General features: G+C 40.4%; 1 protein-coding gene across 1 annotated transcript in view; it reads right to left on the reverse strand.

The window, feature by feature from the left end:
- Positions 1-985: 985 nt before the first annotated feature.
- The window catches only part of LOC124615904, a 295777-nt gene continuing 280399 nt past the window's right edge, over positions 986-16363 (reverse strand). Inside the window, exons 15-16 of the mRNA XM_047144080.1 lie at positions 5942-6774; positions 986-2257 (exon numbers count right to left, since the gene is read on the reverse strand). Coding sequence (XP_047000036.1) covers positions 1239-2257; positions 5942-6774 — 1852 coding nt within the window. The 3' untranslated portion in view covers positions 986-1238. The remainder of the gene's footprint in view (positions 2258-5941; positions 6775-16363) is intronic.

Genomic DNA, 16363 nt, shown 5'->3' on the forward strand with positions numbered 1-16363 from the left:
TGCAATTTCATAACCACCTCTACAACCCTTTAGATCACGTAACATCAACAGATACGAAGAAAGTAAATTGGAAAAAGAAAACACTACATGGCAAGCACCCGTATCATCTAACACAGCCACACATCGATCAAGACGCATCCAACACATGGCTAAGAAAAGGCAATATATACAGTGAGACGGAAGGATTCATGATTGCAATACAGGATCAAACAATAAACACCAGATATTACAGCAAGCATATTATTAAAGATCCCAATACCACAACAGATAAATGCAGACTTTGCAAACAACAAATAGAAACAGTAGATCACATCACAAGTGGATGTACAATACTAGCAAATACAGAATACCCCAGAAGACATGACAATGTAGCAAAAATAATACATCAACAGCTTGCCTTACAACATAAACTTATAAAACAACACGTTCCCACATACAAGTATGCACCACAAAATGTACTGGAGAATGATGAATACAAATTATACTGGAACAGAACCATTATAACAGATAAAACAACACCATATAACAAACCTGACATCATACTCACCAATAAGAAGAAGAAATTAACACACTAATCGAAATATCCATACCCAATACAACAAATATACAAAAGAAAACAGGAGAAAAAATTGAAAAATACATCCAACTGGCTGAGGAAGTCAAGGACATGTGGCATCAGGATAAAGTTGACATTATACCAATTATACTATCAACTACAGGAGTCATACCACACAATATCCACCAGTACATCAATACAATACAGCTACATCCAAACTTATATATACAATTACAGAAATCCGTAATTATTGATACATGTTCAATTACCCGAAAGTTCCTAAATGCAATATAACATATACCGTACAGTTAAAAGGAAGTGACGCTTGATCAAGGTCCGCGTCACTTCCCATTTTTAACCAGACTTAACGTCTGAGAAAGTAAAGAAATAATAATAATAATAATAATAATAATGTCAGACACAAACAAATACTGCAAAAACATTCATTATAAATACAAATATTTATTGAAACAGTAATATACAGTCAAACCTTCATCACTACTTAACTGTGATAATACAGAAATAATCATTAGTACTTACTCTAGTTCATGTAAAATGGGTATTTGTACGCAGTAGAACTGATGTATTTACAGGCCAGTTTTACCCAGCAGCTAATTAATGCAACTGTCCATTGAGAACCTTCCTTTTCATTGGTGCTGGTTAGTAACATTATAAAAAGCAATTACAATTGTGCTTTACGTTTGCTTTTACATTTATTTTGCATAACTTTACCTTCTGTACAGTCAGAATTTATATCTGAACATTCAGAGAAGATTTTAATCCCAGTACTCTTATGGCATGCTGTAGTTCTTTTGGCAACTTTTTTGATATTTTTAACACCATGCTCTGCATTACCACTGTCTTTTAGTGGTGAATTAAGAAGAAATTTAGGTATTTGGCTTTCATTTTCATCAGAAGAGTGACTGGAAAATTTTCTTTGCCTAGTTCTTCTAGGTGCAAGAACTGAGTGCTCTCCTACGCCAAGTAGAGTTTTTGACGTTGATTTTGGTTTCTGCTTGTGTGGTACATACTGAGGGGACTTAAATACTGTTGATTTTGTTGTAGTTGATGTAATTAGCTCAAGAGCATCACTTTTGCTTGCAGTGGTTACTGACTCAATATTTCTTACTTTTGACACCTTACTAGATTTTACATGCCTCAGTTTTTGGTTACTTAAATTAGATGGTATGTTACTTTTATGGTCCCTATCATCACAAATATTCTTATTAAAATTTTCCTTTAAGGGTGACAAACATATCAACTGAGACACATAATTATCCATTTCATCAGAAGACTGAGATGAAAGCTGCCTGGACTTAACCTTCTGTCTTCTACATGGAGTAACTGTATCATCTATAATTGCACTTGATGCATTTCTGTCTACATCTGACAAAACATTTTGACTCCCTCCACATTTTGTAACAACTACTTCACTTTTCTTTATGTTTAAAATATCACTATATTCCTGGACTTTCTTTTGCCATTTTTCTTCTCTCACATTTACACTGCACTGGCTATCTGCTTCCTCATCCATATCAAACAGAATTTTGTGTTGACCACTGCGCAAACGATGCATGTTACTGCGAAATTCTGAGTCGACTTCCTTTGATGTGTACCGCATCACAGGGGTAAGCTGAGTGACTGCTGGTGCTCTATCTGGCGTTTTTGTTGATGACATGTCAGTTATTACGTCTACCACACCTGAAACACAATTCATTACTTCAGATATTGGAAATGATTTTGGTAGTCAAGACTTTCTAACTGAGAAAACAATATAATTCTATTCACAGCTTCACAAAAGTTTCTCATGAAGTATACCGAGTATCTCAAACCTTCCAGATCAAAATGATATAAATTATAGAGGGTTTAAAACTGAGCACTTTGAGACCAGAAACCAATGGTTGAAACTTCCTATTTAATTTTTTAACTTCAAAAAAAAAAAAAAAAAAAAAATAAACCTTATACTTAGCAACAAATTGAACTCACAGCAGCTGTTGAGACTGATGACTTTCAGCTTCAAGATAATTACAAAACGATTCATTATCTGCACTGAATTATTGAGTCAAATTCATTAGCCCTCATTGCTTGTACATGATGTTTATGATGGGGGTGTCATTTCTGCTCTACCATTCTTTCCATACTGCAAAAAGAGTATTTAGAGGAGAAGTTGACGGGTGTTACTGCTGACTCACTCTTCTACATAACCAACACCATCAGCTCAAACTCTACTGTGAAAAAATATTCTTGGTCAGCTATCTATGGCCTAAAAAATTCGGTTTCTGTTTGCAGTAATAAATTTCTTTGGATTATGAAAATGCCTATTGTGAAACATATTTCTGTATTTGTTTGACTTCTTGAGAACTACATTCTGTTGCACCATACGTTACATGCATAAGTGCAAATTCGTATTGTAACTGATGCTCCATTTCTGACAACCAGTCATCCACTGAGAACAGTACTTAATTCCACTGTGGACATATCAGAGATCATTGTCAATTGTTTTTCAGGGTAGTGCCACCAATGTTGATATGACATGCAATTGTTTGTTATGAAACATAATAAGTTTACAAAAACATGCCCTACCAATGTTTCTCTTGGTTGATCCGAGATATTCATTTGTGAGCACTGTTTTCTGTCTTAAAATATTATTTTTGTGCTCCTCCACCATCTGTGTAAGTTTGGTACATCCTATATGTGATCACGTATACATGCAAAACAGTAGCCATTAGTGGATTACAGTGTAACAGGAAGAAGTATTTTCAGCTATATCCCACACATGGTTTTTCATACGACAACAGATATGTAGATTAATGGGGTAATGTTATCAAAAAATGGGCAACTAACAATAATTTACCAAACTAATACCAAAACTTCATATTAACATAAGAAAACAGAGTACACTATTGACAACTGTTATAAAAATCAAATACAACTTCTGGCAGCAACTGCCAACAATTTTAAAAATTGTGAAACAAAAAAATTAAAATACACTGGACAACAGAATTACAGGATCACTTTTTCGAAACCCCGTAATTGCCACGTATTGCAATGCTTAAATTTGAAATTAAGACTTCAAGTTGCATACAACCTTCCCCTGCAATGGTGCAAAAGTGTGGCGCCCTAAGATGTCACACTTGGGCTCGACGATGCTTCAAACAGCAAGGTTTTAGTCACGCGAAGAAAGGCCACAGCTCAGAAGTTCATGTAAGGTGTGTTAATGATCTCACATTGGCACCGAATTTCAAACATTTTGCCCAACATGACAGCTCCTCTTACCCAAATTTCACACCTTTTCCAATGTCTCTGGGATGGAGGTTGAGTACACTGTGTTGAAATCATGCAGTTTTCTTACGAGTGATACACCACCCCTCAGAATTGATACAAAAAGCCCTCAGAGGACGGCATAAAGGACCTCAATGAAGCCACCACTTTCTGTGGGGTGTTGATTCCCACACACTTCATGGTCAAAAACCAAGTTCCCAGTGTGATGATCTTACAGTCTCAGATATTTCATCCCTTCTTTAAGGACATTGTGGGGCTACAGCCCCATTACACATAATCTGACCCATTTGGAGCACAGTGCAACTACAATTTTTGCTCTTGTTTACAGGTTGGAACCACAAGACACCGTTCAACACCATTTGACAAATCCTGAATGTGATTCAAAGCAGCAAAGGGTGCTTATGATTTTTCATCCCTCCTAGTTCGCGTTCTCCTGTGGTGCATGACTACAGGGTGAGGGGGTTGTGACACTGACATAGGCATGAAATAAACAGCGGGGCGGCCTTCTAAGACCCCTCAGTTCTGCAAAACTCTTGGTGGCAGTGGCACCTATCAGCCTTTCCAGAGCACCTTAAAAAAGTATCTTTTCAAACAGAACCTGTGACAAGAATAGCAGGTGCCTGCAGGCAGGCTACACTACTCTTTTGTCAATGCCCTACTGCTCTTGCATTACCTGATGTCGCTCTGACAAGAATGACACTGATATTATGGGTATATTCTGTATTGCTACAGGGTATTCTGGTACATGTATTGCGCTGCTCGAGTTGTTTGCATGTTAAATCGTGTACCCTGTATACATATGATTTTTGTGTTTTCCTTTTTTGGCCTTGTAAGTAGGATGTTAATAATCTGCCTTTGACATTTCTCATGGCTATGTACAGACTTTTGTTGTTATTTGTGCTTCTGCAGGTTTTCTTTGCTATATACAGGGTGTATACACTCCAGGACAACTGGAAATTTTATTATCTGGGAGAAAACCCGAAATTTGTTTAGAATTCTGGGAATTTTTCATTGTCTTAGTCTTGAGTTAAACTGCTGTAACTTTGACTGGTAAGAACTGACAGTGTAACAAAGAATTTTACTGTATAGTGTTACTACAGGTCTGTAAGTGCCTAGGCCTTCATCACAGGTTCTGTTTGTGCAGGTATATTTTTAAAATTCTCAGTAAAATGGATGGGTAACACCCTTAGCTACTTCAGATCATATACAAATTTTGTCAGATAGTTTTGAATGGTCCATAGTGGTTCCAACCTGTACATAAGAGCAAAAATTGTGGTAATGCTGTGCTCCAAATGGGTATGATCACATTTGAAAGTCATGCAGCCCCACAATTTCCTTCAGGAAGGGCTGAAATGCCCAAGGGTGTCAGCAGTGTTAAAGGCTGTGTAGAACATACATGTTGCTCATCGCACTGCGAACTGTTACTTTCAACTGCGAAAGGTGTGGGAATCAATGCCCCAGGAAAAGCGGTGGTTTCACTGATGCCCTTTGTACCTGCCCTGTGGCCTTTTCCTGTTGGTTCTGAGTGTTGGACTGTCTGTAATGTTTTTCTCAGCCACTCATAATAAAACCACACAATTTCAAAGCTGGGCACCATGGTTCTGACTTCCATCGCAAAGTAGTCAAAAGAAGGGGTGAAATGTGGGTAACAGGGTTTGTAACAACTTCCAGATTGTGTGACACGTCCATTGTGGCACTGGGCAGAATTGGGATAAAATTCGGTGCCAATGTGACATCACTGACTCATCTTATACATATCACATGAACTTCTGAGCTTTGGCCTTTATTTCACATGTGTCAACACCTTGCTGTTTGAAGCACTGTTGGACCCAAGTGTGACATCAGCCTTCTTATAAGCAACTAGAGTTGGTACGCTTTAAATGTTGAAGCAGCCAACAATGGCGATGACGTCTATGTGTACACTGTAATTGCTCAAAAATCTGTGACTGGTCCAATACTGAAATTGGTAATTGTTATGTTAAAAGTGAACTGTGGCTTAATATATGATCAACTATAACACTTTCAACATAATAACTGTTAACTGATTAGAAGAATCACAAAGATATAATTACAACCTCTTTTTATATATATATAAATACTTACGGGATTTATACACGGATGTGTCCAGCAGTGGATTGTCTCCAAGGGAAAGAAGCTTCAGTGCGAATTGATGCTCCAAGAAAGTTGGCATGCAGTACGACTTATCATTAGCACGTTGCTCAAAACATGCCATTGCCTGATACAAAGCTTTAGCCTCCTCATGTTTCTTATTCTGCGACAAAAACTTTGCATAACAATGAACAAATGTCTTAATTTTTTCTACAAGAGAGCTTGGCAGTGTGCTGTTTTTTTCCATGCCTTGTAGTATGTACAACATAATTTGGTTCATTTCTTGTACACCATGTTTTTGGATTTTATACAATGCATTGCACACTGATAAACCATCTTCAAAAAACTCTAGGGTTGTCTTTGAATTACCAGAAAAATGGTTGAACAATGCCATTACCATGATGTAGTGCAGCAGAACACCATGACTGAGAAGATTATTACAAGAGTAACACTGACAGTATGATGAAGGTGGGTGCATTGATAGGCGTTTTTCATGATGATGTTGACATACTGGTGATGAAAGTTCTTTTCCACTTGTTCTTGTTACTGAGGTGGCTAGTACTATCTCTCTTCGTGTTTGAGTATCAAGCTGAAAATCTATTATTTTCTGTACATTATCTGATGTGGTTATTGACATGTTAGTCATTTCTTCACATAGTTTATGCATGTAAGTAGGAGAATCCTTTACTGGTTGTGTATTACATGAATGCTGCAACCACAATTCAGATATATAAAATGAGTGCAAGGCTGACAACTTCACGTTTGCATTAGCAAAAGAACCTCTCATGATATCAATTTCTGCCATCACTGTCAAGATATATGCCGACCTGCAAAAGTAAGTAAAAAGCAAATGAAAGTAAAATTGTATGTTTGTATAGCAAACAATATCAAAATTTGTTCATTTAACCAAACTGAAAGAGATTAAATTTGTAAATATAACCTTGCATCATGCCTGCATCTTTGTCTATGGTACATTACAGTGGTAGCCCCATTTGTGTGTTATGCAACAACCTCCCACCCTCCTAGATCACCGTCAGCCTCCTGTGTTTTATATTTTGCCTTCTACATTGATAAATTCACTACATTAAATCCAGAAATCTTCCTGCATATTTGTGTATTTTACTTTCTTGATGGTTACCACAGGAGCTCAAGTACCCTCCATACACACTGACTCTTTCCTGCAACCTGGTACATAAATTCTGTCTGAGCTACTGATTTCCTAAATGCCAATTTTTTATTAGTCTTATTTTTATGAATGTAATTTTAGACCAGGTACCTACTTACTGTGCTACACACATCCAACAATAATGAAGACAAACAAGTGGAACAGATGTTCGCAGAGATCAAATCTCTTACCAGAAAGTGCCCGATATGTGTCCTTTACGAACTTTCTAAAGCAGGCAGGTTTGCCTGCTTCGAAACTGCTCTTTCAAGTCTCAAATCGACATAGAAGCATATAATTATAGCTGGTGACACTAACAAATTTTCTACACGGTAGTCAAACCAGTGTGAAATTTAAGCAGATGTTCTCTTCTTCATGTGTGTCACTGCTTCAGCTTGCTTTATTTCCCCCATGATGTTGGGGTTGGGTTGTTTTGGGGGATGGGACCAGACTTTTCATGATGTGCTTGCTAGAATGTCCCAGAAAGAAACCATAACTGACTACACAGCAAGACTTCAAAGGCATTAATTTGTCCGAACTTGCAACTGAGGTGCAAGAAATAGTTTGGGGTCATCATCTATTCCATTATTGGACATAAACGAATAACTTCATAGGTTTACTGGCAAACTTACTCAACTATATCATAAATATGCCCCTTAAAGATCAAACATGTAAGAAGGAAACCAGGACCTTGGCTAACTGAAGAACTAAAACAGCTCATGATTCCCAGAGGCATCGCACATTGGGCATACAAGCTTTGCCCTATGCCTGGAAACCATACTACTGACAAGCGGAAGCAGAACAGAGTCAGTCAAGCTGTGAGAAATGCAAAACTCTGGAATTAACCGATAACAGAAATAGACCAGCTATCCTATGGAAAAACCTGCATGGTCTAAGTATAGGCAAAGTAAAAGCTGCAACTGATCCCATTGCCCAGCCGATTAACTGCACTAGTACTTCACATTACTTACAACTACAACTGAACAACAAAGGGAAAAAAAGGCATTGATCACTTTATGGGCGTAAATACCATTAAAAAAGTCATCACACATATTACATCAGCATCTACTTGACATTATGGCATCACAGCCCAAATGATGAAACTTATTACTGATCAGCAACTGCCTACTATAACAGATATCTTCAACCCCTCCTTAACCACGTTTTCCCCGAGGCCTGGAAACAGGGACTAATTGCGACATACCTACAAAGGATGTTGCCACAGTGCCCTTTCATTACTGACCTATTTGCATTCTTCCTGCACTTTCCAAGGCCTTAGAATATATAGCACATGACCAGCTAACAAACTAACTAATGCCAGACAATCGACTAGATGAATACCAATCATGTTTCCGTAAACATCCCAGTGAAACATCTGCCTTACTACTAAAGGTAACAAATGGACTGAAGATTGCCATGCATGCACAAGAGATAACTATCATGTGCTTCCTAGACTTCAGGAAATACTCTGACACCCTTGACTATGACATTTTACTTGCCAAAGTCCCTCGCCAAGTGCATTGCAATGGTTTCTCTCATACATGACACCTTGCCAGCAATGCGTTATATCCAGAACCATAAAGTCACAATGGAGGCAGATATTATCAGGAGTCACCCTGGGTTCATTACTATGTTCTATACTCTCTTCATTGTATGTAAATGATGTGTCATCAGTTTTGTCCTGGTGCAAATACCACATGTACATCGACGACCTCCAGTTGTATCTAACTGCAAAACCAGAAACCTGGAGACAGCTATCAAGAATCTCAGTACAGACCTGTGAGCACCATCAAGATGGGTGCAGGATATAGGGTTAAGGCTCAATCTATCCAAAACTCATGGCGTGCTGGCTGTCACTCTAGGCTCATAAGTCCGAAATATTAGGAATTCGATCTTTACTCTAAATGGGACAAATATCAACTTATTTTCATAAGCAAAGAGTCTACGAGTAATAATAGATGAATATCTAAATTGCACTGAGCAAATAACTGCACTATGCAAGAAGGCACTGCCCACAAATCTATGCAAAATCCTTGTTTGTCTCTATCACTTCAGCTTCATGGGTTATATCCTACTGGATGACCTATTGAAAAACCTGTCCTATACACCCATCTACCACCAATTCCAGCCATGTCACTGGCATCATTTACCTTAATATTAGAGGCTGGACTACTTGTGAAAACAGGCAGATCATTTACCAACTTCACTAACGAGTTCACAACATCTATGTCATACAACTGTGAACAATCTAACCCAGGTGAATGACAATCACCAACCAAACTGGTCACTAGCACGACCCATAACTCAACATAATGTGATTGTCTTCAATGGCTGTTTTTCTAACAACAGATTTTTCCAAACTATACAAATGTGAACTCTCCCTCCAAAACATTCTTTGTTACCTAATGCTATACAATTTATAAAGCTGGACTGTGTTTCGGCTTTCAAATGATGTGATACTGGCAATGCTTTGGTTTTCAGGTAATCATATTTTCTTGATATGCATTGGTATCAGGCACCATAAGTTGGAACAATTTGTAGAGCAAGTGCTTTGTCCCAAATTGCATCCAACCAAACAGTATCTATTAATCATTTACTCTAAGACATTTCTGGATGTGGTGGTTGATGGAAATAACTGTTCTGATAGAAATCTGGTGTTCTGTGACTTTGGACTGACATGCACTTGTTTTGGGTCGCTACCAAACTTAGCTACCAATACTGTGCGCTAGTATGTTGAAATTATTGAAGCCATGTGGTTTCTGCATTAACTTTTCCCTGTGATTGTGATAATATACTGACGACATTTACTCCTTAGTATTTTTAGTTATCAATATAGTTCTGTTTATAGCATGCAGACACACTAAACGGCGAAGAGTGACTAGGTTGGCTGTGATGAGAAAACTTTTGTTATCGAACTGAGACCATTATTTTGATTTCAATTGACACAGCTACTCCTATAATATTGGTAGGTTGGCTGGAGGTTGAGGGTCTAAACAGCTAGGTCATGAGTCCCTTAATTGAGGGATAGGGCCTCTGGAGTTAGTGACATCCCTCAGGAACAAGTTCAGATGATCAGTGTAGGTGAGAGCCATTAATTAGACACACTAAGATCAATACTGATACCGGAGTTAAGGTGTAATTCATGGAGAAGTATATGGATTGAGCCAGGTAGATAGGTCACAGCTGACGAGGGTCTTCCAGGGCTCATCCATAATAAGAAAAACCTCACACTGCATCTGACCCCACCAACCCAATTAAGGGCCAAGACAGTTACAGAGCAAAGGATGCCTTCTAGTCTGGAGATTCGGAACAGTAAAAGTGAGAAGGCTAAAAACACAATGGACATTATAATGACTGTAAATAATAAAAACAAGATGAGAGTGACAGGGAAGGCAGCAGGTGGGTGTTCGTTGGAGCTCTGCATGCGACGACCCCCCCCCCCCCCCCCAAGTCATCTCACCCCTGATCCATTATAGTCAGCGCACTAAAGAGCACCCACTATTCACCAAAGAGCTAAACCTAAAATAGAGTGCAGCAGAAAAGGGGGGATGAACAACTGAACTGGTCATGGAGGTAAGACCCGGCATGAAGCAGGAGAGCTCTTAACTGTCCCAAACCCAAACACCCTGGTACGTTAAAACCTTATATCTGAGAATATAAGCCATTTTCAAAAAGAAAACAGAAAACCAATTCAAGTGTCAGTGGATTATCTGCCAATATTAGAGGCAAAGAATTTGGATGACCACTCTCAGCATGGACGGCAGAATGAGGGGGCACTCCTTCAGGATATGAGCTACTGCCTGTAAGGCCCTGCATCCAGTGTGGGGGTAGCTTGTTACATGAAATAAAACTATTGGTTAGTCTGGTATGACTGATGCAGAGGCGACATAGGATAGTGGATTCCTCCTGGGAGGAACAGAAGGATGAATGCCATGCAGCAGTAGTATACTATCAAATAGTGTGGAGTTTGAGGGGAGCAGTAGCCTACCAGGTGTTGTTTCATCTCTGAGTGAGCAGAGGTCTTATTCACAGCAGCAAATCTGCACTTTTAATAATTCCATGGGGTACCAACATGACTTGTGACTCAGAGAGAGAGAGAGAGAACCCAGTAGGCAGGACGACTAAATTCAGTGAGGAGGTCATGACTGGCACAGACCACAGGGTGACAAGAGTAACATCAGTCAATGGCCTGGAGACAGTACACTGAGATACTGCATATTAAAACACGGTCCAGGGAGTGCCATTTAACAAAATGGAGGGGCTCTGTTAATGACTATCAGCTCTGTCACAAAAACACTATGTTCTCAGCAATAAACGGTGTTCCTGACTGGCAGGAGATGTAAAAGCATAGACCATCTTATCTACAGTTTTAGAATCATCTGTGTGAAAGATAATAGCACCCTGAAACTCCTAAAGAACTGAACCTAACAGACACTGAAAGGTCATGGAGGCAACCAAGACTTTATGACCTAGAAATAGATCGCCCCTAATTCGTGAACTTGGTACCAACCAAATGGTGTGCACAAGAAAATATAGTGAGTAAATTCTAGGGAAAGATGGAGGTCCTTGCAGGGGACTGCAGGGCATATTCCAACTGATAATCCCAAGGTACCAGGAGGTAGATACATCTCGTATGCAGAAAGAATGGGACCTGTTGGATGATCAGGGAATTGTCGAATGCCAACTGCACAGGTTTGAAAGAGTTGGTACCACAGGAACTGAAGAGGGAAGATTTCTGCCTCATGAGGAGACTGTCTATGGGACTAGTGTGGAAGGCATCAGTGGCCACTTGCATGCCACAATGATGGACTAGGTCTAACAATTTCAAAGCTTGCAGTGCCACTAAGACATCAACCTCACAAATGTAGTCCAACTGAGACAAGACCAGGGCTCAGTAAATATGGAAAAGAGTAGCATGATCTGCACCCTAAGAGGTGTGCGCAATGAAGCAGGGAGTGCTGAGATTCAGCATGTAGCTTGTCTAGTTGACAAACAGGAGGCAACCAAGTCAAATATGGGACAGTGCAACAACATCCAAGTGCTGGGTACCCAAACAGAGTTCTGGGTCAGGATGGACCACTAGGTACAGTCAAAAATGCTTTCCCACATTCTTCAGGGGAGAACTGGAAACCATGGGAAAGTGTCCAAGCAGAGGCCTTCAGATGGTGCCTTGGATCTGGTGTTTAGCTGATGCTACTGAGTGGGAGTTGTACCAAATGCAAAAGTCGTCGAGATAAAATGCAGGGGGTGACTCGTGGTCCCACATAGGTCACTAGCCCATTGATAGTAATGAGGAAGAGCATGACGCTCTGAACAGAGCCTTGTGGGAAGCTGTTCTCTTGGACCTGTGAAGAGCTGGGGGAAGTGCAGACTTTCACCAGGGACAACCAGAGGGAGAAAAATCGACAAATCAAAAGGGGTAGGGTACCTTGAAAGTCCTGTTCATGGAGGATAAGTAAAATGTGATGACGCCAAGCAGTGTCATGTGCCTTATAATAGTAAAAAAAAAACTGTGATGAGGTGTAGGTGTTAAGAAACAGATTGTAGGATTGCAGTTTCCAAATTAACCAGATAATGGGTTTTGGGTCATCCATCTTGGAAACTCCACTGATAGGGGGACAAAAGGCCCCACAATTCGAGAACCCAGCATAATCTGCAAGCAATAATCCTTTCGAGCAGTTTGCAGAGCATGTTGATGAGGCTAATCAGTTGGTATGTCGAGAGACATTGGGTTTTCGCCTGGTTTAAGGGCTGGGATGATTATGCTATCTTGTTATTTACAAAGTGAAGACACCTTTGAGCTGAATACAGTTGACGGTCCTGAGTAGATGTAGCCATTAAGTAACGGTCAGATATGAATTGGATCAAGGCCCAGGGCCTATTATGCAACAGCCTCACCCAAGATGATGACCTGTCCGATACCACCTTTTTTATATGCATCCATTTATTTATCGTACGATTTAGTGATTCCTAAGGCCTTTTGTGTGTATTTTTATAGGTATCATTCAGTTCAGTTTGCCCAAAAACCTATTATTCTTTATAAATACATACAGAACATACTGGAATGACGTACATTATCGTGACTGTTAATAGATTGTTGTGATCAACAAAAATATGTACATATGCCAAATTAAATATTAAATCGTGAAATTGAATTAATACACGTTTAGTAACAAAATAGAGGCTGTGGAAATGTTAGCATAAATAACTAATATCTCTAATTACCATAATTGAAATTTGTAAATTTGCTAACACAAAAACCTCATTACTATTCAAATGAAAATAACAATCATCAGGTTGTGTAATTTCATTCGTTATTCATTCTTATGTAATTCATTGTAATTAATGATGCTTGTAAATTATGCAGATATTTACCTCTTGTTAGTTACTCCACCCAAATTTATGAAATTCCAGTATTTGAGAAAACATGTGTATTTATTTTATGTAATCTGGTGAAGCACGATTTGTATACTTCGAACAAATGTTAGCAATAAAATTCATACAGTCACTCATTACAAAATTAAAGTAAAATCAACATAATTGTTGAAATCAGATTGTGAATTAATTTTCACACATAAAACCAAGATGTTGGTAAAAATATTATGTCATCTGACATTATATATTATAACCTGTACAAATGTAACAGCAGTTAGTTAAGATGAAATTGTTTTTAATTGTAAGTTACATTTTGTAATAAATTAACAATGATAGCAATTGTTAAAATTGTACACTCCTGGAAATTGAAATAAGAACACCGTGAATTCATTGTCCCAGGAAGGGGAAACTTTATTGAGACATTCCTGGGGTCAGATACATCACATGATCACACTGACAGAACCACAGGCTCATAGACACAGGCAACAGAGCATGCACAATGTCGGCACTAGTACAGTGTATATCCACCTTTCGCAGCAATGCAGGCTGCTATTCTCCCATGGAGACGATCGTAGAGATGCTGGATGTAGTCCTGTGGAACGGCTTGCCATGCCATTTCCACCTGGCACCTCAGTTGGACCAGCGTTCGTGCTGGACGTGCAGACCGCGTGAGACGACGCTTCATCCAGTCCCAAACATGCTCAATGGGGGACAGATCCGGAGATCTTGCTGGCCAGGGTAGTTGACTTACACCTTCTAGAGCACGTTGGGTGGCACGGGATACATGCGGACGTGCATTGTCCTGTTGGAACAGCAAGTTCCCTTGCCGGTCTGGAAATGGTAGAACGATGGGTTCGATGACGGTTTGGATGTACCGTGCACTATTCAGTGTCCCCTCGACGATCACCAGTGGTGTACGGCCAGTGTAGGAGATCGCTCCACACACCATGATGCCGGGTGTTGGCCCTGTGTGCCTCGGTCGTATGCAGTCCTGATTGTGGCGCTCACCTGCACGGCGCCAAACACGCATACGACCATCATTGGCACCAAGGCAGAAGCGACTCTCATCGCTGAAGACGACACGTCTCCATTCGTCCCTCCATTCACGCCTGTCGCGACACCACTGGAGGCGGGCTGCACGATGTTGGGGCGTGAGCGGAAGACGGGGCCTAACGGTGTGCGGGACCGTAGCCCAGCTTCATGGAGACGGTTGCGAATGGTCCTCGCCGATACCCCAGGAGCAACAGTGTCCCTAATTTGCTGGGAAGTGGCGGTGCGGTCCCCTACGGCACTGCGTAGGATCCTACGGTCTTGGCGTGCATCCGTGCGTCGCTGCGGTCCGGTCCCAGGTCGACGGGCACGTGCACCTTCCGCCGACCACTGGCGACAACATCGATGTACTGTGGAGACCTCACGCCCCACGTGTTGAGCAATTCGGCGGTACGTCCACCCGGCCTCCCGCATGCCCACTATACGCCCTCGCTCAAAGTCCGTCAACTGCACATACGGTTCACGTCCACGCTGTCGCGGCATGCTACCAGTGTTAAAGACTGCGATGGAGCTCCGTATGCCACGGCAAACTGGCTGACACTGACGGCGGCGGTGCACAAATGCTGCGCAGCTAGCGCCATTCGACGGCCAACACCGCGGTTCCTGGTGTGTCCGCTGTGCCGTGCGTGTGATCATTGCTTGTACAGCCCTCTCGCAGTGTCCGGAGCAAGTATGGTGGGTCTGACACACCGGTGTCAATGTGTTCTTTTTTCCATTTCCAGGAGTGTATTTAAAGCGACACAGTGAAGCTGTGTGGGCAGTCAGTCAAGTTTTGTTTACTTCAGGAGTCAGTGCAGTTCAGTTTGGTTTAGCTCAGTTTCGTCTATTGTTTTGCACTTATGTCAGTTCTGTCGATCAGCTGATGTCAATAAATAATTTGTCAAGCTTGAAATTTTCGTGATGTTCTCATTATTCGCAGCATCCACAACATCGATGAACCACAGGCCAACGCAAGTTAAGTAGTAAAGTTTAAAGATCGTTACATGTGGTGGAGTAGAGCTGAGACTGATGTCTGAAATTGGAACTGTGTTTAATGAGTGAGTGTTTCAGGTTATGTAAAAACGTGAGTGCAAAATCTAAACGACAACTTTTGCCCACAGAATTGTTTGTGGTGACCGTTTAGGGGGAAAAAATCATTACCTGCTGCGGGAAGGTCGCAATATCATCTGTTTTGGATATCATTACTTGATAACGGACCAAATTCTCAGACTGCACCGCTGGAATTCAGATGAGTAACTGTTCTCTTTAATTTTCTGATTTTAAATAGTGTTGTGTGACATTTGTGTACGATGAATAACAACGAGAACACGAAAATGAATGAAGAGAAGCGGGTAGGCTGTGAATTTGCAGAAAACACTACGGACATACAATAAAGTATCCGTGAACTATCATCCAGCAGTAATCCGAGTGTAGATCAAAGTTTTGGTGGAGAGGGTTCCAGTGAAAACGTCGCCACAAGTACTCCAATTACCCAGGGAAGAGTAGGAGGAGATAATTTGTTAATGTAATTAATGAGCATATGAAAGAAGTGAAGAAACAGATGGGACAGATTAGGCAGGATATTGGTCAGCAAAGTCAACAGTAAAGTCAGCAATTAAGTGGATAAATGGCAGAATTAAAGAATAGGGTTACTGAAAATACTAATCAGATAAGGGAAATTCAGGAAGGTTTGGCAGCACTAAAAATTACTGTTGAGACAGGGGAGGGTGAACTCAATACTCTTATGGGAGCAGTCGAAGAAAGGGTAGATATATTAGAAAATAATTTGACAGAAGAGTTGTCCAAAAATGTTGAGAGATTCGAGAAACTAGATAAACATGTAGAAGCAG

The sequence above is a fragment of the Schistocerca americana genome, chromosome 5, assembly GCF_021461395.2.
Source record: "Schistocerca americana isolate TAMUIC-IGC-003095 chromosome 5, iqSchAmer2.1, whole genome shotgun sequence".
Taxonomy (NCBI): Eukaryota; Metazoa; Arthropoda; class Insecta; order Orthoptera; family Acrididae; genus Schistocerca; species Schistocerca americana.